The 25,470-nt window shown below is 49.2% G+C and overlaps 2 protein-coding genes across 3 annotated transcripts in view; one reads left to right on the forward strand and one right to left on the reverse strand.

The window, feature by feature from the left end:
• Positions 1 to 21,022, forward strand: part of SGPP2 (sphingosine-1-phosphate phosphatase 2) — a 42,075-nt gene extending 21,053 nt beyond the window's left edge. Inside the window, exons 3-5 of the mRNA XM_055724088.1 lie at positions 5,757 to 5,936; positions 8,479 to 8,568; positions 15,122 to 21,022. Of these exons, the coding sequence (XP_055580063.1) occupies positions 5,757 to 5,936; positions 8,479 to 8,568; positions 15,122 to 15,667 (816 nt within the window). The 3' untranslated portion in view covers positions 15,668 to 21,022. The remainder of the gene's footprint in view (positions 1 to 5,756; positions 5,937 to 8,478; positions 8,569 to 15,121) is intronic.
• A 2,221-nt stretch (positions 21,023 to 23,243) lies between these two features.
• Positions 23,244 to 25,470, reverse strand: part of FARSB (phenylalanyl-tRNA synthetase subunit beta) — a 42,625-nt gene continuing 40,398 nt past the window's right edge. For both annotated transcript variants that reach the window (XM_055723215.1, XM_055723214.1), the window contains one exon: positions 23,244 to 23,932. In XM_055723215.1, coding sequence (XP_055579190.1) covers positions 23,781 to 23,932 — 152 coding nt within the window. In that variant the 3' untranslated portion in view covers positions 23,244 to 23,780. The remainder of the gene's footprint in view (positions 23,933 to 25,470) is intronic.

Here is a 25,470-nt window from a genome sequence, read left to right on the forward strand (position 1 = left end):
CAGGTGAGGATGTACTTTTGGAGATGGACCATATATATGACTCAGAGGAAACCCTCAGGAAAAGGCTGCAGAGGCGGCTGTGCTGCTATAGCAACTGCTAATTGCGTTTGTGTAGTTAAATGTAATGTTGTTGACCCAAAGTGGCAATAAAGCTTTGCCTTTGCTTCACCTGATGCCTTGGCTGTAAGGGATTGTGGTTCCCCTCGTGTTGCCCAGGCCACCCCAGCAGTACTGGCAGGCACCAGCGTTTGGGGAAAGCCTTGTTTTTAAGTTGCTTACAGCATTACAGAAAAACCCTTTGACAGGGGAACAAGAAACAAGTCTTTACCCAAGTATTTTTTTTTTTTTTTAGTGCTTCTTGCATTTGTTGTGAGGATTTAATTCAGAAGACTTCACAGTCATCTTCATAGCGCTGGGAGAGCATGGATGTGCATGAGAGAAGAGCAGGCTTATATAAGGAAGTTCAGAAGATCCAAAATTTAGTTGTAGCGTTTGTGAGTGTGGGGTTAGGAAAATGTTTTTTAGTGTCAGGTTGGCTGCCTTGGCCCGCGTTTTCAGCTTGTGTGGTTGCCAGTGCGGGACCCCTGGACGGGACCGCAGCTTTGCCAGAGGCTGTGCCGCATCCCGTTCCCAGCACGACCGCAGCGTGCCAAGCTGATGCGATAGTGCCTGGCCATGCAGAAACTGTAGAGGCTGGTTCAACTCTGAACAGATTAGGGTAGCCATAGCCTAGATCCCAAGTGTTGCTCAGTAAGCCAGGCTTACTGCTTCACCGTGGAGCAGAATGAGACTGAGGTGATGTATTCCCTTGCAGTGCAGAGCAGGAGCCCTCAGGAGGAAGAGCCTGCCTCACCCAGCCCTGGGCTCTGCTCTGCCTGCGGATGCAGCTCACGGATTCAGCCATGTAAATGAAACACCTGGTTTGTGTTTCACTGAGGCAGAGCCGTGGCAGGGGACACAGGAGCTGTGCAGCCTGCAGGGAGGAGCGGTGGGGGACAGACCTGCCACGATGGGCCGTGCCCGTGTGGCTTTGGGAGAAGGAGCTTGGGGGATGCGTTTTATTTCCCACATCTCCAGCTGGCGCTGCCATGTCACTGTCAAGGGACACTGCAAATATTAGGGAGCTGACGTAGCTTCCTGAGGGTCCCCACCATGGCAGTGGCATGTGAGCAGCGTTTCCCAGTGTGTGCGTGCACACACCTCCATACAGAAGGGAAGGTGGCGTTTCCCTGCATTATGCATATGCATGGTTGCTGCCAGTGACCCCTCCACTGCACCTCTGTTCCCATGCTGTGGTCCACCTTGCTTTTGCCATCATTTATTTATTAAGAGACTCACGTTGTGGCACTTGTCACAACTGTAGCTTGCAGGACTTGCAAATACAGAGGTAGAGCAGAGTCCCTTAGCCTCCCCAACAGCGTGCTTCGGTGGGGAGCTTCCATGGGGAGGTGCAGTTGGGGTCTTGGGACAAGGGCAGGCTCTACAGAACTGGCTGATGCCCAAGAGCATCGCTTTGCTTCTGCCCAGGTTTGGGCCCCACTCGTGGGTGTCCAGTGACCTAGGAAGGCTGCGGTGCTTCTCCCTTTCCCATCCTTGAAGCCCAGCTCCCCTCCCTCCCTGCCAGCCTGAGCAGCCCCCCTTGTTTGCCAACACATCTTTGTAACTTGAGTGTGAAGCGGTTAAATTCCATTTTGAAAGTTTGAGCAGTCTGAGGTACAGGGCAGTTGGAGCTGCTGCTGTCAGCTTTCAGACAAGGAAATTAGCCATGCTCATCCCATCGACTTTTGTGAAATCTCAGCTCAATTCCCGTGCATTCCAGCATAGTTATCATCTCCAGCAAATTGAGTCCTACACAATCCATCACGCTTTCACTTTGTTGCTTCAGTAATGGAAAAGTCTCCAGGTTCAGACCAATTCCCCATGAAGAGACAGAGGTACTTATTAATGTGCAAATTAGAATTATTTATGCTGAAGATGTCTGCAAACTATTTTGCACCAGAACTGCAGAAAATTTGGTTGATCTATGTCAGTTGGACAGAGCGGAAGAGAGCCTGTGCTAGAAATAAACACAGAAGAAAAGCATTGCGAGCCATAACGTAGCACTCTAGGTGGGCAAAAATTGTCAGCAAAGGAAGGAGCAAACAGAACAACAGAGCCTGAAGAAATTATTTGCTTCAGGGTTTCTCTTCTTTGCCGTGCCTACGAGAGAGCAAATGGTGTCTGCTCGCTCAGTCTTCAAGGGTTCAGCTTTGGGCTTGGAGACCCTTTGGGTGGAAACGTACACAGGCAGGTAAAGACTTTTGGAATGGGTTTTATTTAAATCTAGGTCAGCGTGGTTTGAGCCTGGCCCCTTCTTGCCTGGTAGATCTCCCCAGCCCTTGCGGAGCAAGGGGAGCTGGGTGAAGCCCAGCGCTGGCGGCTCGAGGGATGGCCCAGCATAACCTGCAAGGCGACAGCGCCTGGTCCAGCCTTAGCCTGCCTCCCCTGTTCTCCTGTCCCAAACCATCGCGGGTGTCCTCTTCGGCGTCCTAGGGTGGGCTGGAAAGCACGGCAAAACTACGCAGTCCTGTGACCAACGCAATCCCGAGTTACTTGCTGGTCTGCACTTGGGCTAATTTTTGCCCATGCTAAATTTATTCCCAGGCCATCAAAGGCTTTTACGTAGCACAAACAGGTAACATAAGCATAGGTGTGGCTTGGCTCTGTGTGGATCTTTAACCTGTCCCCCATGCTCAGCTCTTCATCTCCCTTCTCCTCCTTCCTAGCGCTTCAGTGGTTGCTGTTCACAAGGTTTATTACCGGGGTTTTCTCATCTGGTAGGCTGAAAAAAGCTGGTAACTGGCCAAAACTTGCAGGCTGCTTGCTTCCTCTCCTGGGACTGTTAAGGGAGTAAATTCAAAAAGGCAGAGAAAGGAGGTCAGGAAATAATGAGATGTGCCTTAAGAGAGAATATGCTGCTTGACCAGGGCAGATGCCACTCATCTTCTGAAGGTGGTAGGTAATTCAGATATATCCTGCAGTAAAATATAATGCTGTAACTATGTTTCTGCAAAACACTTGTCGAGCAGTGATGGCATCTGCGGTGGCCTTCTCTGTTTTTGGGGTGTGGTTTTGGTTTGGGTTTTTTTCCCTGTTCATGGCTGAGCTCTGGATGTCAGTGCCTGGCACGCTCCCAGAGGTACTTGCTCTTTGTCGCCAGCTGTGTGATACTCTCCAGCAGGACTGGCTGATGCTCTGGGCTGGGCACAGACGTGCAGGTCCCAGCTGGCGCTCTGCCAGCCCTGCTGTGTGCCACAGGGCTGTCCCCCGAGGAGGGCACCCCGCTGCCCACCGTGGGCAGCTCTGGCGGGGGCTCTGGGCTGCTGGCTTTTCTGTGCTGCGAGCCAAGGAGCCCGTGCGGAGCCTGGGCTGTCCTGTGCTCCTCCAGCTGCGTGTGGGCCCCACATGGGGAGGCCGGTGAACCAGTGCAACACCTTTGCTGGGGGGCTTTTAGCAATGGTGTGCTTGTCATTTTTTGCCCACTCAGGAAAGCCTGCCAGTTTGGCTAATGGGGGAGTGTTTTACTGTGCCCACAACTGCTGCTTCTGCCAAACAGTCCAGGACATTGTGCTTAAAAGCCATGTGCACAGCGCCTGGAGAAGCTAAAGGCAAAGTCTGGTGCTTAGTCTGAACGTGTTCTGGACTCATCTTCATGTTCTATGGAGGCTGTCTCACCTCTCATTACTCTACGTGTCTATATGATACATGTTTTTAAAAGGGTCAGAATTCAATCTGGAATGCTAGGAAGGAAGGTGTTGTGAGGATGCCTGGTGTTTTTGCTTACCCATACCACCTCCAGCATTCAGCCTGTTTTCCACCAGCAGAGAAGTCCTAGCATAGCCTTCATTTCAAAGATGACTCATTTCCCTTTCTGTAATACTCTTACGTACCAGTGCTAATAATACTGCTACAAGTGGAAGTCATTATTAGAGAGGACTGCTGATAAACTGGCTTGTCCTACCTTGCCTCTCAGATGGTATCACAAATGGCAGCCTCAATGTTTTATGTTCTGTCACAGAGAGTAATTTTGCTTTCAACCCTGGAATTTAATTAACTCCAAAGATGTGCCTGTATGCATTTGGAAACAGGTGCCATTAACGAAATAAACCCAGAGTGGTTTCTTTGAGACACTTGTTTCTTGACCCTTTCTCTACTGTGACCAGTGCGGGGCAGGGTGTTTGCTGACTGCCCTATGTCCCCTGTATCAGGGTGAAGGAGGAGCAGCAGGCGTGCCCCAGGTGGCACTGATAATAAGGCGGTAATTGATTCACGTGATGAGGGATAAAGGATGCAAAGGCACCCGCAGTCACTTTGCCAGGCTCTGATGCTGGCTGTAAGCCTAGCACTCCCCACGGCATGTGCTCTGCTGCAGAGAGGGGGAGGAAGGAACGTGACATTTTGGCTTTTTCCTGGTCCCGATTTGTGAATCCTGAATCCTGGCATTTTTCTTTTTAACACGAAGCCATTTTTAAATGGCTGGTGGGAGAGAGAGGGATGCAATGTGGCTGGTGACAAATGTGGCAGCGGATGATTGTGTTGCTGTTTTGGCATATGGCTAACACCAGCATGGGAAGGATGTTATTTTAGGACCCCTCCTTTGCTAGTGGAAGTGTGAGAAGCAGAACAGCGAGCCGTCTCGCGCAGCAACTGAGCTTTCATGGCAGACATCAGTTAACCTATTTTTTGTATTTAAAAAAAAAAAGAAGAAAAATAGTTTGCTTTTTTTTGTAGAGCTTGATTTGCCCGTGTCTGGCTGCACTATCCAAAGGGAGGAGGGTGGCAATAGAAAGCAAATGTATTCTCCAAGAACAGCCTGGGTGACTTTTGTTCACGTCCTTGTCTACTGTGGATGCTGAGAGCCCGTTGCCTTTGGGCAGAGGGTGCTGGGGAGCAGAGGTTGTCATCACGGTGGGTGCCCTGGCTACTTCTGGGGGGGCTGCACCTCTCGGCGATGCCGGCTGGCTTTGCCTCATGCCTCTGCTTCCCTTTGCTACGGCTTGCAGTGACCTGAGAATGGGACATTTCCCCTAAAATCACTATGCTGCAGTGCTCGGTAGCTAATTAACAGGGCCCTTGCTTAAACCTCTCGTGTCCCAAGCAATGCACGACAGCCCAGCGTCGCTGGGGAGTCAGGCAGGAGAACTGGCGCTGCATGTCACCTGCCCAATTTTCTCACTGTTGCCTCCTCGAGGATGCCAGGTTATTATTTAATAACCATGCTGGTGGTGCGTCCCAGCGGGGCTCCTGCAGCACCTCCCGCGGTGGCTGGGGTGGGAGCTGCCCTCACGGAGCTGCTGCGCGGAGCTGGGAGGGACGCGGCTGGGCAAGGCGGTGATTTGCAAGTGGTGGCGGAAAAATTTCTCTTGTAGCTGTTTGCTTTGCAGGAGAGGGGATGTAAGGGATGGGGAGGAAACTGAAACTTCTCTGGCGTGGGGTGGGAGCCAGCTGTCTGTCTCACGCTATCCTGTATTGCTGCATCTCATCAGTGAACTCTCCTTTTGGTCCCACTTGTGATCAGGTTACAACATGGTGCAGTAAAACCGCTGTTTCCTTCACCGACTGGATAATGGAAACCCCTTTAATAATTCAGGGAATGAATTCTGCACTCGGGGTGGTGGATTTTGCAGGAAAAAGCGCAGAAATAGCAGTGGTTCTCGGGTGGTTGAGTGGGGATTGCCTGTGCTGACTGATAGCCCTGTGGCCTTTCTTCTCCCCAGATTGTGATGTACATAGGCCAGGTCTCCAAGGACATTCTGAAGTGGCCTCGGCCCCTCTCACCACCTGTTGTCAAGCTGGAAATGAGGACGAATGCGGAGTACGGGATGCCTTCCACCCACGCCATGGCAGCTACCGCCATTTCCTTCTCCTTTCTCATTGCGACCACAAACCAGTACAAGGTAGGGGGTACAAAAAGGTAAAATAAATAAATAAATAATAAAAAGAAAATCATGTGCCTACTTGCAGCAGGCTACAGAAAACTAGCAAATCCAAAGCTGTTGCTACTTCCAGAGGAGCTGTGTTTAGTTTCAAAGAGGTGTATTTTTCCCTGTGGTTACCCATAGCTGGCCGATAATAGATACAAGAAGAAATTTAGTGGAAATCTCCTTTCTTTAGTATAAGCCCTGCTTAGAGCCGTGGGCAGGGTGGTGTGGTGGGTTCCCTGGGTTTTCACATGCGGGGTGACCATGCAGGGAGCTGCCATGCTGCTGCAGAAGTTGCCCAGTGTCAGTGTTTTGTGCTTGCCCCGTGCCCACCAAGCCATCGCTGTACACCAGCAAATGCCAGCTCCCAGGGAAACCAAAGGAGCTCTGTGTTGCCTGTGTTTTGTATGATGCAGGAAAAGCATCCTTGGATATCCCCTGGCTCTAACCTGTGGTAGACTCGTAGCGCACAACGTGATTTGAAAGCTTGTTTGTCAGGGAAGTAACAGCAGTGTTGTGGCACTGGAGCTGTAGGCTGCTTGGGGAGATCTCATAATTATTTCCCCCAAACCTTCAGCCTTTGATCTTCCTAAAAGGTTTATTTTCCGGAAACTCTTTTCTCCATGGCAGTTTTCCATTCATTTTATGAATCCAAATAGGGGTTTCCTGCACTCTATCCATAATAACCTCCTGGCTGCGTTGCATTTAAGTGTGTTTCTCAGCCTTCTCAGATGTATTTCAAAGATAAGCCGATGTAGCCAAGAGGGCTCGCAGTATGGCCAGGGGGGTCTTGCCATTGCAGTGTCCCCAGGTGTCCTCCCTATGGTGCTGGCGTGTGTGCAGGGACAAAAGCTGGCCACCCGTTTGGTGAAAGGTGCTGTGTCCTGGGGCTGTAACTCATGGAGCCAGAGATCTCTGAATTACACCAGGATCCCTGAATTAATTTAACTTCCAGACTCACCCGGTCCCAGCCATGAAGCAGCGTGCTCTGCCGCTGCCTACAGCGCGGGGATGAGTGAGCAGGTCGGTGGTACCCAAAGCTGTGCTGTCAGCCTCCTGCTCCCTGGTAATTGTATGTGAACTGGTTGGAGCAGCTTGGCAGATGGGGAGGAGGAGCCATAACGTGGGATATTTGTCAGCCCTGGAAGGCCAAATCCATCCCATGTCTCAGAGCTGCCAAAAAGAGCCGGTCAGCAGCACTTTGTCTTCCTCCTCCATGGATAAGCTACCAGTGGATAAGCTCAGCTCTTCACATGCTGTCTTGTACTTCTTAGAAATTGCCATGAAACAATAAAGCTGCTGTAAAATAATTAAATGATTTAATTGCCTCTATTAAGAAGGAAAAATCTACCAGTGCATTATGCTGCTATCTTCTCAAGCTGCCCTTGTCATCAATTACTGATCTGGACTAGCTCCCAGGCTGCCTGCTGAGGGACAAATAAAGTGGGCGTAAATCCTCTGAAGGCTTAGAGAAGTGAGGAAGAAATAGCGTTTTATGAACTGGGAGTGACATCTGCAGCTGGGTCTGAGCTCTGTATTCCGGGGGCTAGATTACGCCCGAGGGGAAAGGGTCAGAAGCAAGTTGTTATGCTTAAAATTTCCACAGAAGCATTTTTGCTTTGACCTGTGGCCACCCTGGTCAGTTGTCAGCTTTCAGCAGTAGATGGAGACTTTATGTCAAATTGGGGGAATTAATTTCCTTTATTTATATTTTGGGTTGGTTTCCTTTTTTTTCCCGAAAAATCTCCTTTACAGACTGAAAGGAGCCTGCCAGCCCACTGGGTTTCAGGGTTTGAATGAGTGGATTAAGGGCTGTATGTTAAGCTTATTCTTCAGCAAAAGTTGGGGCTTTTTTTCTCTTTTTAAAATGTTGGTTTATTTCAACACTTCCTTCCATGTTTGTAGGAAACTCAGAGAGGGAATTGTGCAAAACTGGCTTCGTAAGAAGACAATTAAACCTTAGGTGTCACAGGGAAGAGTGGTCCTGACTGCTCTAATAGCTGGATTGCGGTTTCAGCTCAGACATTGATTTTCCCCTCCCAGCCCACTGCTCCAGGACTATCGATCACGCTTCTGGTCAGGCTCTGTGGCTATCGCGTTCCCCTCAGGTGATCTGAGGCTGCAGTTCAGCCTCAGGCATTGCTTGTATGACATGCTGTGCTTTTTTCCTTAAGGTCTTTAGCACTAACATGGATTTTGCAGGTAGATATTGCAGGGAAGAACTCTGCAGATGCCATCTATTCTCCAGGCTTTTTCCACACTAAGACTAGACCTTTGCAAAAGTGGCACCGCAGATGAGACAACCTCCCAGCAGGATTGCATGTTGGCCAGCGTGAGGTCTCCTCTGGGGTTATGTTAATCTCTTTGGGAAAGTACAACTTGGGAGCCACTTCCCAACATGAGACCCTTACATCAGTCTGGCTGCTTGGGTGTTTTATTTCAGCTATATAGTGATGTTAAAATGGATAATGGTGTAATGGGGAGGTTTTTGGTTTTGTTTTGTTTTTCCTTTTTGCAGTATCCATTCGAACTAGGCCTGGTAGCAGCATTTGTGTTTTCGACGCTGGTGTGCCTCAGCAGGCTCTACACGGGGATGCACACAGTCCTGGTAAGGATGCTCTGCGCCGCCGCGTGCTGGTCGTGCCTCTAGCTCTGCTTCCCCACAGCGATGCCCATCTCCCACTTCCCAAGCAATGTACATTCTGCCTTGGCCATGCCACTGCAGGAACATACGAGTTGTGCCACGAAGTTCCAGGCTGTGCATTCAAAGGCAGCTGTGGCGAAACCCTGGGGCTATTGCTATTTGAGTCTGCAGGGGAATTATTTATACCATGAGGGAAGCAGTGGTGCAGGTGAGTTGAGGAGCCTGGTGAGGTTGGTGTGACATCTGAATTGGAGTTTCTCTATTTTGAAATTTTAATTGTGAGGAATGCACTTGGGCAACTGACACTGCTCCTTAGCTAAGCCCTTTGTGCAATAGTATCACTGTTGTCAGCGAGAAATATCCTGGGCTGGTTTAGCTTGGGAGTGTCAGGGAAGGAATAGCAGGTCGGTGAGTCACACCAGCGGCCAGCAGCAAGCAGAGGAGAGGGTCAAACATGAAAAGTGAGCTGCCCTTGGGGGACCGGGGGACAGCGTGTCTCCCGTTACCATACAGGCATGTGGCGTTTAGAAAAATACCATGACAAGCTTCTCGTTTTCAGCTGGAAGAAAATTCATTCCTAAAGGACTGAGATGCACAAGTACTTTGTTCGAAAATAATAAAAAAATATCTGTGGCTGTATATGACAGATTTTTGGGGCTCAGTTGTTTCGAGTTGTCAGTCCTGCTTTAAGAACAGATTTCGGTGTGACTTTGGCTACAGTGTAGCTGGTTCCTTTCTGAGGAGGGGAAGCATTACTGATGTGTCACATCCAGCGGTCAGAGGGGTGGTCCAGCTTCCCAAGCACGGACAGAAGCTCCTGGCTACTTCCCTGCAGGAGGCTGATATGTGCTGTTGGTTGGTTGCATATGCATCAATAATGGCATTTTTTTACTAATAACTATGTTTGTAGTAAGGAGACTTGACAACTGTAAGAAAGGGAGCCCTTATAAGATCAAGGTTTTCTATAAAATATAGCTTGACCTTCCCTTCCAGGCCTAGTGGATCAAAATAATATCTTAAATCAAAGATGGAGGCACCCTTTCTTGGCTATTGACCTTAAGTCAATCAGTAAAAATTCTTCGCATACTTCCCATGCTGGTCCATCTTAATGAAAGACTCCTCTAAATTTAGATGGATTTTAGGGTAAAGAAGAAAAAGTCCTTTGTGTCTTTGACATGCTAAAAAAGGGCTTTAAAATAAATAATTAATTAAAAAAGCTCTTTAGTTGAAGTGTGAGGAATGCTGCCTTTCAAAAGGGTAAATGCACTGCGCTGGGGTCCCCATCCTGTGAGGCGCCTAGTGGTCACAGCTGCCCAGATGCGACCCCCCTCTGCGGCTGCATCCCACCACAGGTTCTGGCAGTGACAGGTTCCTTTGGGGAAGAAGTGCAGTTTAGAGCCGTTTCCCACACGTCGAGGGATGCTCCCACCCTGGCCGGTCTGAGGTGCCGGGCCAGGAGGCACAGCAGCCGCTCAGCCAAGCTGCCAGCTGAAACAGGCTCTGTCTAATGGATTTTTAACTGAGATCCTAACAGAAAACGAACGCTGACAGGATATAATTATGTATTAAGTGATCAAAATATTTTAGTAAAGCAAATGAATGGGTCTGAATATACCCACTGACTTAGTGAAAGTGAATTTTTCCCGTTTGAGGAACCAGAGGAGGACTGGTGAGGAGGTTGCACTGTGCTTTGCGAAGCTGTAGCTGAAGCTCCGGTGCGGGGGCTCATCTTCGGGAGTCCCAGCTCTGCAAATCAGTCTGTATCTCAGCATTGCTGGCGTTGCTTTTGGATCAGGAGTGGCCTCAAAAATCACAGTCGTGCCGGTAGAAGAGACGTTACCAATAAAGACCTTCTGGAGAGGCAGTATGCTGGTATGAGAGCTGTCTGCATCATTATGGCTGTATCGGAATGAATACTATGCTTAGGGAAAAGGGAATAAACACCCGTTGCCTGGGCTGTTACCAGGAGAGCATCACCCGGGTAGGGGGTGGGGTGGAAGCAATGCACTTGTGCTGCTGAGAGATAATTTAATTACAACAACCCACATTCACCACCTTGACATGAGAATATCCCATGTGCGTGGAGAAGCAGGGGAAAGGCAGGGCCCTTCCTTCTAGGTCTTAAATGATGGAGCCTGAGGAGCTGGTGAAGAGGGAATCTGGAGTTACCTGGAAAGGGCAAAGCAAACATTTGGACATGTTTTGAGGCAGTGAATCTGTGACTTTGTAGGGGTTGTTTTTAAGGAACAAAAAGCAATTGGAGACAATAGGACTGGGGGTTTTTTTTGTTGTTGTTGTTTGTCTTTTTCCCCAGAGAACTGTATTTTAGAAAATATCCTTTTACTCTCCATCTTAAAACCTTGGCCCCGGTGTTGATCCCTGCCTCGGTGAGGTGAATGGGTTTTCCTGTCTCACTGCTGCTGGAGCATGCCTGAGTCATCTTGTGTTTGAAATGATGAGCAATGGTGTTTGTGTGAGTGCACGGTATTCCTGAAAGATGCGAGCAAGATCATTACAAATCATACTGGGAAGAACTTCATCAGCCGAGGGCAGCCCCCAAGGCGGCAGGAGGAGGGGAAGCTTTTCACCTTTTTCTAACCTTTCAGAGCCAGCAGCAGGAATTTCTTCATGCACCGAGCTGATGGGTTTGGCATTGCTGTGGCAGCGGAGCCGGGTCCCCTCCCGGCTACAGTGCACGCTCCCCTGTCACCGGCCATCGGTGGGGGCTCGGGGTCAGCCAGTCACTCCAGAGATGCAGCTGATGCCACGGCAGCCTTACCGGTGGTACGGCAGCTTCCCCTTTCCTTGCCCTCAGTTAAAAGCCATAATGCCCCATGCTGGCCAGTGTGGTGTGTAGGGTACCAGGAGTCGTCAGAAGGTCACCTTTTAGGACCAAAAAGAAACCTGAAAGTTGTTTCTGTAAACAAAGCAAATTGGTTTTTTTTCCTTGAGATGTACCGATGATGCAGTGTTGATGCATTTGTTGCCGATGACAGCAGCCTCAGGAGGTGACATGCTGCACCCCCCTACCTGGCTGCTTAGCGCTGTGGTACCTCAGGGTTTTTAACACCACCATTAATCCTGAAATTATCTTAAATATTTTAGAACTGATAAACAAACAAGGTACTGGCATCACTTTCCAGTAGCAGTACATTCCTTGTGGGATGAAACAGGGCAACCTTTAGGAGTGGAAAGCAAGTAAGATATTTCTGTTTAGGAAAGTGAGTAGCATCTCACACTAAGTGAAGGTGTGAAGGGAGTTCAGGCGGTAAGTGACGATATACAGGACAGAATAGGAAAAGTGTTATTTTTGCTTTGATTGGCAATGTCAGGGAAGGTGCTTGAGTGCCACCATGTTCAGGGTGATGGTTTGATATTCTGGGGGCATTTTGTGAGTGCTTGCAATTCCAACCATAGTTTTGATGGGGAGAGCATAGGAGGGTCTTGCCTTCAGAAAGCTTTTGCAATACTAAAACAAACCGTGTTCTAAGACCTGGCGAAACCACAAAACCAGCCCAGCACAAGAACAGCAGCAGCGATGCCGGTACCCATGGACCGTGCCACTGCCGTGCTGCCTGGGGGATGGGCAGAAGGTGTTTTGAAGCGCCGCAGTCCTGCATCCCAGGCAGCACATCCAACTGGACATTCACTTCAGCTGTTTTTCTTTATGTACCTGTAGCATCAGCAAATAACTCGAACAACTTGGAGCGTTAGAAACCTGGTACTGGCCTGTTTTTAGGTAGCAAAGCAGAACGGCATTGCTGCAGTTCAGGTCGCCAGGAGCCAGGCCCCTTCCTGGAGCCCGGGCAGGTGCTCTGTGCTGTGGGAGAGGTGGGGGGCTCTGTGTGCGAGCCGGCCAAGCTGCATGGCAGCGGGGGGGCTTTGGGGAAGGATGGAGGACTTGTCTGTGCTGAGGGAGCTGGAGCGTCCTAGCAGGGAAACAAGGTTTTCACCTTTGCCGGTAGTACTGCACCTTGAGCAAAATTCGTGCCTGCCCTCATTTAAAAATTCCTTTATAATTGTGGGTTTGGCAAGAGGCTAATCTGTTTACCCAGGCAGACGGACAAGAATGTGCTTCCTGGGAGTGCTAACAGCCGCTCCACCGCCGGGAAAAGCTAAGGTCCCGCTCCGGGGTGCACAGTGGGCAGACTCCAGGAAAAGCAGTTTTTCTCACGGAAATCAGCGCCATCCCTCCTCATCCCATCTTCTCCTTAGTTTTACAGGTGAAGGGGGAAAATCATTAATTCTGCACAGCTAAATATCTTCATAAGGTGTTGATCTTGGACTCAACTGCCTTCTCTGGGTGTTCACAAAACCAAGCCTCTGCCCACGCATACTGGAACCGAAGGGAGCCACTGCTGATGGCCGTGGCTGGGGATGTCCTGCACCCTCCAGCAGCTTCTCGTAAGAAGTCTCCAAAACGGGAAGCCTATCAGTTGGTGGATAGAGGGAAAACCAGAATAAACCACCGGTCTCTCAATGACTTTGATCAGTTAAAAAGTTTTGAGCGTGCACCCCCAGTAGTTGTAAATATACTTCTGAATTATATACATATACTGCTGTACTGATACGTACGTTATAAAACACACAGAAATATAAATTTAAGAAGGATGAGATAAGGATGAAATAAGCACTACTTTAAAAATGTATGTATATGTTTTATTTTACTTATTAGTGGTGCAAAAAGTATTTTTTTCCTACAGCCCAACGGGTTGCCCTGTGCACCCACCCAGTTTGGAGACCACTGGCGTAAGCCACTGGTGGGAGAAGAGCTGGTTATCTGGGTCCTGCTTGAAAACTGCAGGAGCTGTGCTCCTGCGCTGGGGCTGTATGAGAGGATAGCAAAACTCAGAAAACTTTAATCGGGTCTGTAAACAGAGGCTGGCTGCACCCCGCCCGGGAACTGCTGGAGTCAGCTGGGCAGAGCTGAGCAAAGCCTTTGTTAGGGGAATATTAGTGTTTGGTTAAATGTCTTTAACTAGAACAGAAAAGCACATAAACAGCTTTTGAGTTTCACTCCTTCATCACACGTGGAGGGAGTATTGAGGTGTCAGGACTTTTTCTTCTAATATGAGGTGGACAAATAGAGGGGTGGGGGGTGGAGTTGGACAGTGGTGATGGGATTTCTGAGCATCAGTGCTGGGTGCAGCCCCCAGCTCTTCCCTGTTGATGTAGTTACTTAGTGCTGGGCCAAAACATGCCTTTGTGGTGAAGTTATCATCTAAAAATTGCTATCAAAAGATGATTATTATGAAATATTATTGACATCTAATGGTATTTTACATATTAGATACCTGTGAACAACTTTGTGTGTTTCCATGGCTATCCTTGTGTCATGGATGAGGGAATAAATGTAAGTGGACATTTGTATTAGGAATATGCAAAATGGCTCTGGGAGTTGCTTAAAGGCAAATGTTCTGTGAATCTATTGCCTGGAAGTTGTAAACAGCTAAAATTCAGCCATACTGGAGCAATGCATTTACCAGAAAGTCATAAAATATTTCTGTTGTGAAGAAGTCCCCTCATTCCTGCCTAACTGTAAGGGAAATTCTCATTAAAAGTCATTTTAGACTGTGACGAAGCATGGTAGTGGTCAGCTGTCATGACTTGGTGAAGAAGATACTGTCCTGAGCAGAGGACGTTTCTGTCTGTGATTATTTCATGGTCAGACTGCAAACTGCTGCCTCCTGCGCGATGCTTGGAGTGCTGCACAGGGAAACTTGTTATTTTGCTTTTTCTCTGGCTGCTCTCACATGGGCAGCTTTTATTAGGGGTTACCTCTTGTCTCCTTTCCCAGCCTCGCGGATGGCAACAATCAAGTGCTCAAAACACCTTATTTACCCCTGTTAATAAATTAGGGTTTAACTATGCGCTTGCCTCGGGCTCATTACTGCAAGCCGGATTTCATAGGCTTAGGCAACAGATTTCTCGATGTGTTCCTGCCCGGCGGTGCTACCTCTTGCCGCAGCCGGCAGAAGTCGTGGCACGCACCGCGTCCTGCGGCTCTGTGCTTTCCTCCCCTGGAGCTGCTGGTCCTGGATGGGGTGCATGTTTCTGACAAAAGAGATGGAGAGGAAACAAGCGATTTCATCAGATTCTACTGATATGATGACATGACTTTAGGATTATGGGACGGGAAGGGTTTGGATGAATGCAGCTTACCGTGATGTTGCCCCTGGGATGGAGTTGTGCATGTGCCTTTTCCATGGAAGTTGTAGGAGGAGAGTGCCCTTAGAACACGGAAGCAGGTGAGGGGAAGGATCTCACTTGTTCAGGGGAAAAATATGGGTCAATATGTCCGAAATACGGAGAAGGCCACGGTCAGGTTCAGGTCATGATTTGTTTAGCACAGGCTTCAGGTTGTCACTGCACATGGGCAGTGCCATGGCTGTGAATTCAGGGCATTCCTCTGCTGCTGCTTGGCCACAAATGCAGATCCTGGTCTTTTATCTTCACTCAAGAATATCTGTTTCACCTTCCAGGTCTCACAAAACTTTTAAATGTGATCTCTTTGCAGGACGTCATCGGTGGAGCGCTGATTTCGGCTGTGCTGCTCGTGCTCTTGTATCCTGTGTGGGACGTGATAGATCACTTGCTGTTAACTAGTCCCTTCTGTCCACTGCTTTCCATAGTCGTGCCTCTTGTCTTATGTTACAACTACCCCAAACTAGACTATTACAGCCCTACCAGGGGAGACACCACTACTATCTTAGGAGCAGGAGCTGGAGCAACAGTGGGATTTTGGTTAAATAACCGGTATGCTGCTCCAGCCTACACCAGTGAAAATTTTCAGCTTGGATTTCCTCTGCTCACCGGTAAAATAGTGGTGGTGGTGCTGGCCAGGTTCTTCGTAGGGATCATTATTGTCTTGCTGACACGCCAGCTCATGAAGAGTGTGGTCCTTGGCATGCTGGGTTATCGGTATAAGTTTCCCATCCGTGACCTGGAAGCCCGGAGGCGACTAGAAGTTGAAGTGCCGTATAAATTTATAACGTACTCCTCAGTTGGCTTCAGCGCGACCGTGGTTGTGCCAGTGCTGCACAAGATGTTGGGACTGATGTGAGCGCGGCACCTTCCTCACCAAGGGACCTGTGGCACCACCAGGTCAGAGATGTGATGAGTCGATCAAGGCTGGTAACTTGATCGAGAAGTGTTTTGTGCCTTTCTGCACTGGTGTGGTGGGTTGACCCTAGCTGGATGCCAGGTGCCCACCAATGCCACTTTATTACTCCCCTCCTCAGCTGGACAGGGGAGAGAAAATGTAGCAAAAGGCTCGTGGGTCGAAATAAGGTCAGGGAGAGATCACTCAGCATTTACTGTCATGGGCAAAACAGGCTCGACTTGGGGAAAAATTAATTTATCACCAATCAAATCAGAGTAAGATAGTGAGAAATAAACCCAAATCTTAGAAACACCTTCCCCCCACCCATCCCTCCTTCCTGGGCACAATTTCACTCCCAAATTCTCTACCTCCTGCCCCCAGCATTCAGGGGGATGGGAATGGGGGCTGCCGTCAATCCATCACATGCTGTCTCTGCTGCTCCTTCCCCCTCAGCGGGAGGGTCCTCACACTGCCCCTGCTCCGGCCTAGGGTCCCTCTCATGGGGCCACAGGTCCTGCCAGCAAACCTGCTTCAGCATGGGCTTCCCATGGGGTCACAGCCTCCTTTGGGCATCCACCCAGGGCTGCAGGTGGGGATCTGCCCCCCGCTGACCCCCATGGGCTGGGGGCACAGCCTGCCTCGCCGTGGGCTCCGCCGTGGGCTGCTGGGGAATGTCTGCTCCGGCTCCTGGAGCCCCCCCTGCCCTGCCCTGGGGGGCTGAGCTGTTGCTCCCACGTATGCTCACTCCTCTGCGGTGGCAATAGCTCTTGCACGGGGGTTTTGCCCCCCTGCTTGAACCCGTTATCCCGGTGGCGCCTCCGCCATGGCGGCTGGGTGGGCCTTGGCCAGCGGTGGGTCCGTCTGGGAGCTGGCATTGGCTCTGTGGGCACGGGGGGGCTTCTGGCAGCTCCTCACAGAAGCCACCCCTGTAGCTTCCCCCGCTACCACGACCTTGCTGTGCAAACCCAGTACGACTGGCCTGAGATACCCCGTTTGTAGGGGTCACGGGAATTGCTGCACGCAAACATCCCTGGGTTAGAGATCGCTGACCCCGCTGTGTCCCACAGTTAGAGACCCCTGGCCCAGGTGACTAAAGCTGCCAAGCACAGAGCGCAAAGCCAGGATCCCAGCTGGAGCAGCAGCGGCGGCTGGCTCGCCAGGGGGTTGGAGCGCGGGGAAGCGTGGCTGTGCCCGTGGGACGCCGGCCCCGCGGGTCCCGCTGCCTGCCTGGGGGCTGCTCCTGCCGGGGCGGGAGGGCAAGCCGGGGAGGGGCTCGCTTTGGGGAGCGAGCGGCTGGTGGGGTGGGGAGAGAAGCGACCAGCCAAGAGCGAAGCGCCGTCCCCGGGGCGCGCAGAGCTCTGTCTGCACCCTGCTGTCCCTGGGGGCAAAGGAAGAGTGGCTGAAAGCGGGAAGGTGAGGCGGAGGTGGAAGGAGGTGGGGGCTCTACGAGTGCTGGCGCTTTCCCGCTGTCAGGCTTTGGCAGGAGCATCCTGCTGGCCAGGGTGGCAGGTTTATTCAACAGCCAGTGTCAGCAGAGATCAGAACAGCCACACGTGGCTATGGCTGAGCATTTCCCTAAAGAAATCTGGTGATTATTGTATTTATCACTTGTCATAGTGCCTTCTGATGGCACTGCTAGACCTGGCTAGTTCCGTGTGTGTTGTAGTGCGTTTTATCTACTGCAATCCCCAACCTCCCCCAAAAAACCCCAAGAAACAACCCCCAAAAAGTAAAACAGAAGAAATAAAAATCCAACACAAAACATTTTAAGTGATTTGTAACAGATTTATCTTGGCTATTAATAAGAAAGCCTCCACTAAAAGATCCTTTGCCTACATACAACCGAGTAGAGGAGCGGAGTTGTTACCCCAGTGTTGAGGCTTGCGTTCACACTGTTTAACTCTTGATTTAGCTGCCCTGTGTAGGGGATGGGACAGAGTCCTTCCTATCGTGCAGGGGTGACAAACAGCGTCCTTAAAACTGCGTTGTGGAAGGAGCTGAGTGGTGACTCCGGTGACCCCAACGTGTGGCGATGATAAGATGCCATCATTTTGTGGTGCTGCACAGCATTACGGTTGGTCTTCCGTGCATCTTGCAATACCATGTATACACTTGTAGGGCAGCAGCTGAGGCACGTTCATAGAAGGGTCCTCGCTATAACTCAGGCTGCTTATTTTAAAAATATATTTGTTTCTACTATTGGACCAATGAGCTGTTGAGAAATACAGCGGTGAATGTGGTCTGCTTGGCTAGAAAAATATAACACGCTATGGCCGTGGAGCTTCAGGCATGGCCCCTGTGCCTTCCCTGGTAGAATGTACAGTGAAAGCCAGGTTTCTAACCACGTGCGCTTGTCTTCTTGGCTACAAGAAAAATTAACCTGAAGAATGTAAAGGAGGTGCTTTGCCATCGTTTAACTGCTTAGGTAGATATACTCAAGTTCCCAAAATGTAGCTGGGAGTTTTGTCTGAGGAGCGGGAGGCTGAAAGAGCTGCGCGATTTTAAAGCCAGGTCGGTAGTCTCTAGAAGAAATGCAGGCAGAAATTCTAACCATTTTTAGATTTGCCCAGGCTACGGACAGACTGTTTTAAATCAGTCTGTGAGGACTTTACATGTGCATGCAAACAGCTTCAACCAGTGTTTCAACAGGGCACGTGCCCCTTGGTGAGCACTGGACTCAGGCCACCAAAGCCACAGGGTCCCATCCTTAGTCTTCCTCCCTCCCACACACCGCAGAAGCACTGCCATCAGGCTTTAAAACACCTTTAAAATATCTTCTGTTACAAGTGCTTTATGTTGTACAGCTGCGTGGCAGAGCTGAAGCCCCGTGGAGGTGCCACATCACAGCGGATGGGACCAAAATTGGGAAAAAACTTGGCAGCAAGCTGTTTTAAGCTGTTGGGGTGGAATCAGTTGGTCCTAAGAAAGGCACAGTTTGACAGGTACATTCATGCAGTTTTACGTGTAAAATTTCTGTTCTGAATCACAGCTATTTTATGCTATGAAGATTTTATAAGTTATATATAAATGCTTGGATTAAGAAAGTATGTGCACAGGTATTTTTTTATAGTATTCACCTGCATGTGATTCATGCAATAAATGCAAACTGTATTTGGTTCAAATGTAAAAATAAACCTATTTTGCAATACCTGCTGTTGCTCTGTTCATTTTGCACCCTCTGTTGCTACTTGTAAATGATTGATCCAAGGGGAATGAGTCACAGTTTAAAAAGCTTCCCAGATGCAACCGCCCACCTCTCTTCCCAAGCTGGCCCGCTTGCAGCCCGGTGTCCCCTGCTCAGTCTAGCTGCGAGCTTCGGCTCCTTTGGGCTTAGCAACAACAACCTACTTTTTAAAAAACATTAAAAAAAAAAAAAAAAGACTACTGAGCTACTCACAACTATTTGTTACGTCCTTTGCAAATGGAAATGCATGAATTGCCGTGTCATTAGTTATGGGGGACACTTGGGTGCCTGTAATCTTCACCTGCAATATCTAATAGACTAAAGAGTTAATTGAAAGCTAAATTGGATTTTAAATTAATATATGCAATTGTAGCATGACATCCCATAAACCACAGAATATTTCATGTTTATTGAGGAGCCTAACAGGGTTATGTCAGCAAGGATGTGTATTTGAAACCGGCTGGGACCATGTCCTCCCCTCAGCGCCATGCCCTGCCTGGAGGTGGTGTGCCCCTGGGCCCCCAAGTGCCCACAGCTGATGGGGGTGAGCCCCGATTGCTGCAGCATCCCTGGGCTGCTGGGATCACGTGAGGCTTTCAGCTGGGCTTTGGGCTGAGGTTTTGCTTGTGGGAAGCTCGCAGAACTGCAGCCGTTCCTGCAGGGCCAGGCTTGAAGAGGCAAGTGGTCTGACAAGGTAAGACACGACACCCCTTCCATATTTCATTAGCCTGAAGCACCAGGTCCTTGCTGCAAATCCGTGTGTGTCTTTGCTGTCTTTGGAAATGCTCCCCACCGCTTCATCCCCGCAGTCATGCAATGCTCCCTACCTCTGCATCTGCAGCACGATGGTAGAAAATGAGGTTTTGTGGCCGGTTTGTTGGTTATGTTCTGTACTCAGTAGCATAAAGGTATCAGCTGAATCCTCTTGTGTATGTGGTACGAGTTTTAGAGTAAGACACTGCCTTTGATGTGAGCAGGGTAGGAGATAACTTCCAGGTATGGAGCATCAGCCTAGGAGCCCGGGCTGTTGACTTCTCAGTGCTGAACGGTACGTCCTGGTCCAGCCCTGCAGCTCTCCATCCTGTGGCTTTCTTCAGCCGGACGGGCGGTACCAAGACAGGCTTCCTAGGTGTGCCCTTGTTCTGCTGTCAGGAGGGATGCAGCTTGTATCTCGCCCTGAGCTTAGTCCGCTCTGTCCTGCCTTGAGGCTGCCTTCTGCTGTGCTCACTCTGCAAACCGCTTCCTGGACACGTGGCCGATCCAGGCTTCTCCTGTCGCAGGGCATCTCTGTGTGCCAGTCCCCCAGCGCCGAACCAGCTACTCTGGCAGCAGCCAAATGTTATTGCACCCCTTGGCAGGTATTAAAAACCAACCTAACAGTAATTGTCATGACCACAGTGTCCTAATCCACCCAAGTTTCTGTGTAAAACTACAAGTTAGCTTGCACCTTGCTTTTCTGGATACAGGTGATTTAATTCAGGGGATGGAAGAAAAGAAAATGGTCTGTTTCAGCTTTAACCCTTCTAATGTGTGCTGCAAGTAGAAATTCGGGAACATGGGTACGTCTCTGAGCAGGGTGGAAGTGCAGCTTGCTACAGGTGGGATATTGCACATTTGCTAAAACATGTAAAGCATGACCCTCGTTTGCTCCCACCGAGCTCCTGCTCCCGTCGGAGCGCATCGCTTCCTGCTGTCTGCGGGACTGTGCTCACTGCTCAGCCTGCAGCAACCGCCACCCCGCTCGCCCTCCCTCAGCCCGGCTCAGTTTCAAGGTTGCTGGGCGGTCAGAGGTGTCGTGTGTGCCCGAGGCCGTGATCCCCACGGCAGCCTTCCAGCAGCGCCTGTTGCTTTTGCCCAGGCTATTCCATACTCGCCTGTGAAACCCAGAAGGGTTTGAATTGGGAGCAGGTACACCACCAGCCCGGAGATGGGAAGAGTCCCACGTGCTGCTTTTACACCAACGCTCTCGCTCAGCAGCCACAGTGACTTGCCAGTGCGGAGCCCTGCGGCGGGGAGCTGGAGCCAGGCTGTCGCAGGGGTTCTGCTGTTTGGAAAAGCACCTTTGCAGCACCAAAGCGCAGCAAGGACAAACCCAGGAGTTGGTACTCCTGTCCAGCTGAACGGCACCCAGCAGTCACCCAGGCAGCACCAGCTCTGACCTCTCCGTCACTGGCTCTCCAGCCCTTTGCGCTCGTGTTCAGAGCCTGAGCGATGACCCAGCACCCACAGCCAGAAGGAACAGGCCAAAAGTAATTCATAATTGGGGACCACTAGTGAAAAAGCCAACTTCAGCTCTTCCTTAAAAAAAATAAATAATAACCCGGCCTTCAAAAGATGTTCAACAATTGCTCAAAGTCACCACCATCGGCAGACAATGTTCCTTTGCCAGAGACCACAGCTACTGCAAAGGGTAAAAGCAAAATTGTAATGCTCCCAGCAGCGCTCTCTAGCACAAAGCTGTGTTTGATAACTTGATTATTGAATACAGCTATGAGCAAGGTGTAAGTATCAGATAATTGGTGCTGGGCTACAAAAGACAGTGCCCTGCAATAAATACACTAGGTTTGTATAAAGTGTCCCACTCATCAGGATTCACAGCTAATCCTGAGCACAGCACTAGGGCAAAGCTTGAATTTCAGAGCTACAGCAGCCCCCGCAAGGCGGCTGGCACCGCATCGAGCCGTGCGAGGAGTCGGTGGCTCTGAAGAGGCTTTTTAACCTTCTTCTCGATTCTCTTCCTCTACTTTTAGCAAGCAATGCTGCTTCCCCAGGACAGAGCTAATGTCCCACTTGTGGAGCAGTTAGCTATCACCACACGGGCCACTGGTATGAAAAAGAAGTGATCCCTAAAAGCCTCACAGCACATACCACTGCAGTTCAAACCCTTAGTCCCAGCCTAATCTGGTCTTTACACTCAAAGGACAGTAAATTCACAGGAGAATTTGGACACCCAAAGAGTCAGAAAATCTTGTGTAGAGAAATATATTTAGTGCACGCAAATATGCCTGTACTCTGCTGAAATGCAAATCTGCCTTATTGTCATCCTAATCCCCATGCATGACACACTAATAAACAGGGGGGGTTAATACTTACCATCTGCGTTACAGATTGCTTCCCACACTGTGAGCTTGCTTGGTTACAGTTGTGTAGGCATCACGGAGAGATATATCCTGCAAACGACAAGCTGGCTAATCCCTTGGGAGACTTTAAAATGTGAGCTGCAGTTTTCTCACTCTCCATGGGCACTGGAGTCAGTCGTGCAACGTATGGCAATAGCTATATTCTCATTTCACGTCTGTCATGCAGAGATAATTAAAATCTACACTTCCATCTGAGGGGAACCGCACGGTTTCCAGATGAGTAACTGTAGTGCATTTTTCATACTGGATTAACACTTGCACCAAAAAGCCTTGCCTGTTGCCCTCCCACCTGTTAAGATTACCAATAGGGCTACTATTGAAAAGCCATCGATCATCGATCTAGCGATGGGGGTCTGTGCAGACATGCAGCTCATAAAACTGTGAGTTTACCTCACCCTCACCATTGCACGTCTCTGTTCTCAGTGAGATGGTCGTTGCACCGCCCTTCGCCAGCATCACCCAGATATCCAGTCTTGGACAGTCCCCTCCTGGGAGAAGGGGCTACCCGGCTCTCGGAATGGAAACGAGCCACAGCATATTGGCCTGATGAAAAATTCTCGCTATTGTTAGGCTGCAACATTAGCAATGGCTATAATATTGCAAATGAGGGATAGCCAGCTTCTTTAGCAAGCCAGTAAAGAGCCTCCTTCAGTGTACTGAGCTGGCCACCCACTCACTGACATTACAGCAGAGAGGATGTATGGGGCATTGCCGTGCTGGACGGAGCTTCTCAGTTTCCCAGACAGTGGAGGCACAGTGCGCCAGGCTGCAGCATAACCGCTGCCAGAAAGCCACCTAGAAGGAAAAGCCTGACCTGCAAGAGGTTCTCATATATTGTCAGGGGCAAAACTGCAAGAAAAGTAAAACTCCTGAATACTGCACGGTCCCTGCCGTGCAGCTGGGGTCCAGAAAGCCACTGGCGGGGCTATGTGAGTGCAGCGGGACCACGCAAACTTCTGCAGACAAATATGCCAGCCTCAGTCGGACAAAGGCTTTGATATTTTTCAGCTCCTCATGCAAAAGACCACTGGCATATGCTCTTAAATGCATTTCCCCAATTTGGTTTGGAGCTTCAAAAACCACTAGCCTTACATCAACCATGAAAAAATTTAATTCCACCCCCTTGCCTTTCTGAATTTAGAATGATAAAGGATCAACAGTTATGTCTAGAGTAGGGAAGCAGATATTACACACATCTTGCTTACAAAATAGCTCTGGTTTTCATGAAACAAGTTTATTTTCCTCCCCCAGCCACTGATGAGCACATGACAACCGTACAGAATAAAAGCTCAACTCCTTAGTTCTGCTCACATTCACTCAACATTTGCTCTAATCAATTATCTTATTTCATGCAGTAAGAAAAGAATGAGATTCCTGTTATGCAGCCATAATCAGTTACAGTATGAAGCTGTGTCTGTGGAACATTTCTGATTTTGAAAACTAATCATGTGCTCTGCCATTACATTTCTCTTGTAAAACACTGGGCTTTTACCCAACTTTTTTTCTCCCCCCGCCCCCCTGCCCTTCAAAAACACTGAGGGCACAGTCTAGTCCAAGATGCCACATTCTTACCCTGCAGAAGCTAGCCAAATTGCACTGTAAGGGACATATTCACCCAGGGAGACAGGCTCTGTTTTTCTAGTTTATTGGAACATAAAAGCGTAAGAGGATGTCCCTGCAGAGGAAGACAAAAGAGCAGAGGGCGGTGCATGTGACAGCGGATGGCTGTAGGAGGATAAAAGTCCCGTCTTCACAGGAAGGGCTCGATATTGATCTCTAGGGCAGAGCACGGCATGGTGAGCTCAAACTTGGTGATAACATCGGGATGTAGGACTCCAAGTTTCCCAACGCTTTGACCTTTGGCAAAGATCTCAGCACAGCGACCAGGAAAAAAAGCAGAGCCTGTAAAGAAAGTAAGAGAAAAATCAATATTTCTTTGGGCCAAAGAAGTCAATAGGCATTTAACATGGAGAACAAAGCTCTGGGTACTAAACCATTCTCTGTGCCGAGGCGCTAAGAAGGGGCTCTCACTTTCATGCATTAACAGTCATCACGATTGATAGAGAACGAGGAAACAATTTGAGTTAAAAATAAAATGTGAAGCCCACAGCACAGGCATTTTTCACACTCCAGTTGTTTTGACTAAGTCACTCCTGAAATAGAAATTAGCACAGATAAGTTGAGTCAGAGGGCTACTGAAATGAAGAACTTTCGCAAGCTTTAGGCTATTTAACACCTGAATGTTTCCCACCTTAGTCTGTCTAAGGAAATAAAGCTTGCTGTCATCTAAGGGGTAAGTAGGCATGTCACGCTTGATTACATGTCACGTAATTAGAAATAACCTACATTCCTCATCTGCAGAAGAGCTTTTAAGCAGTTTCATATACACTGTAAAACTATGGAACAATGAACAGCTGAAAGGAAGTCATCCTCCTCTTCCCTCAAACCAAGACCCAAGTTTTGTATGTTATTTGGGAGTTTAAAAAAAAAAAAAGAGAAAAATAAAATAGTTGAACTGGCCATATAGAACTTGGAGGAGCTGTGCAGACTTTTTCATGGAAAGCTTTTTCTACCTGGGAACTCATCTGTGCGTGGTGGCTATACCAGCAACACATTCAAGCTTGTCTATAGCAGCTACGCTTGCAGGTTTTTTCTCTCTGCTCCAAGGTGAGTGGCATTGAGACCTGATAGCCCTTCAAAAGACAAAACCTTCTGAAGCCACCTCTTTCATAGCAAGCGTGTGGAAGCAAGGCATAGTGTGCAGGACCTCCCAGATGCTGCTGTGAACTCAAAGGAGGGAAGGGGAGAGGATGAAACAAGGTCACTGAATCCTACAGATCCTCCTGTAGAAAGTCACTTCCACCGTGTTTTTAATGCTACTGCCCTTGCAAAGAGGGAAGGGATCTTTACTAGATTTCCACTCAGAAGTTAAACAAGTCAGCAGGGACAGCACTGGGGACCAGTCAGCCTTCCTGCCCTCACCCCTTGGTCTGCATTTTTATTTCAATAGGCTAAAATCCAACATGGCACCTTCTTCAAGAGCTAGTTATTGGGTATGCGTGAGGTTGCGTCAGTGCGGATGCGAAACACCCCATCTCTGCTTGCTTCTGTGCCAGTATGAAGGCAACAGCTGAGGAGCTGCTTCTAGTCCTGCTCCCTGCCTGCCACTGCCGTGGCACTCAGCCCTTCAGCATCCTCTGCATCCTGCAAAAGGATCACAAGAACCCTCTAACAGCCACTTACTCTCAGATTGCTCCAAATGCTATTTAAGGTTCAGGATCAGCCCAGGACATTTTACTGTGTTTACAAGGAGCTATTTAAAAAAAGGCAATAAAGGGCCAAATTAACCTCAAACCTCAGGAATATTTTCATGACACTCTGATCACTAGCGGTCAAGCCCAGAGATATATTCTTTGTTAGCTCCGCAACGGAAACAGTTC

The sequence above is a fragment of the Falco cherrug genome, chromosome 11 (genome assembly GCF_023634085.1).
Source record: "Falco cherrug isolate bFalChe1 chromosome 11, bFalChe1.pri, whole genome shotgun sequence".
NCBI classification, from domain to species: Eukaryota; Metazoa; Chordata; class Aves; order Falconiformes; family Falconidae; genus Falco; species Falco cherrug.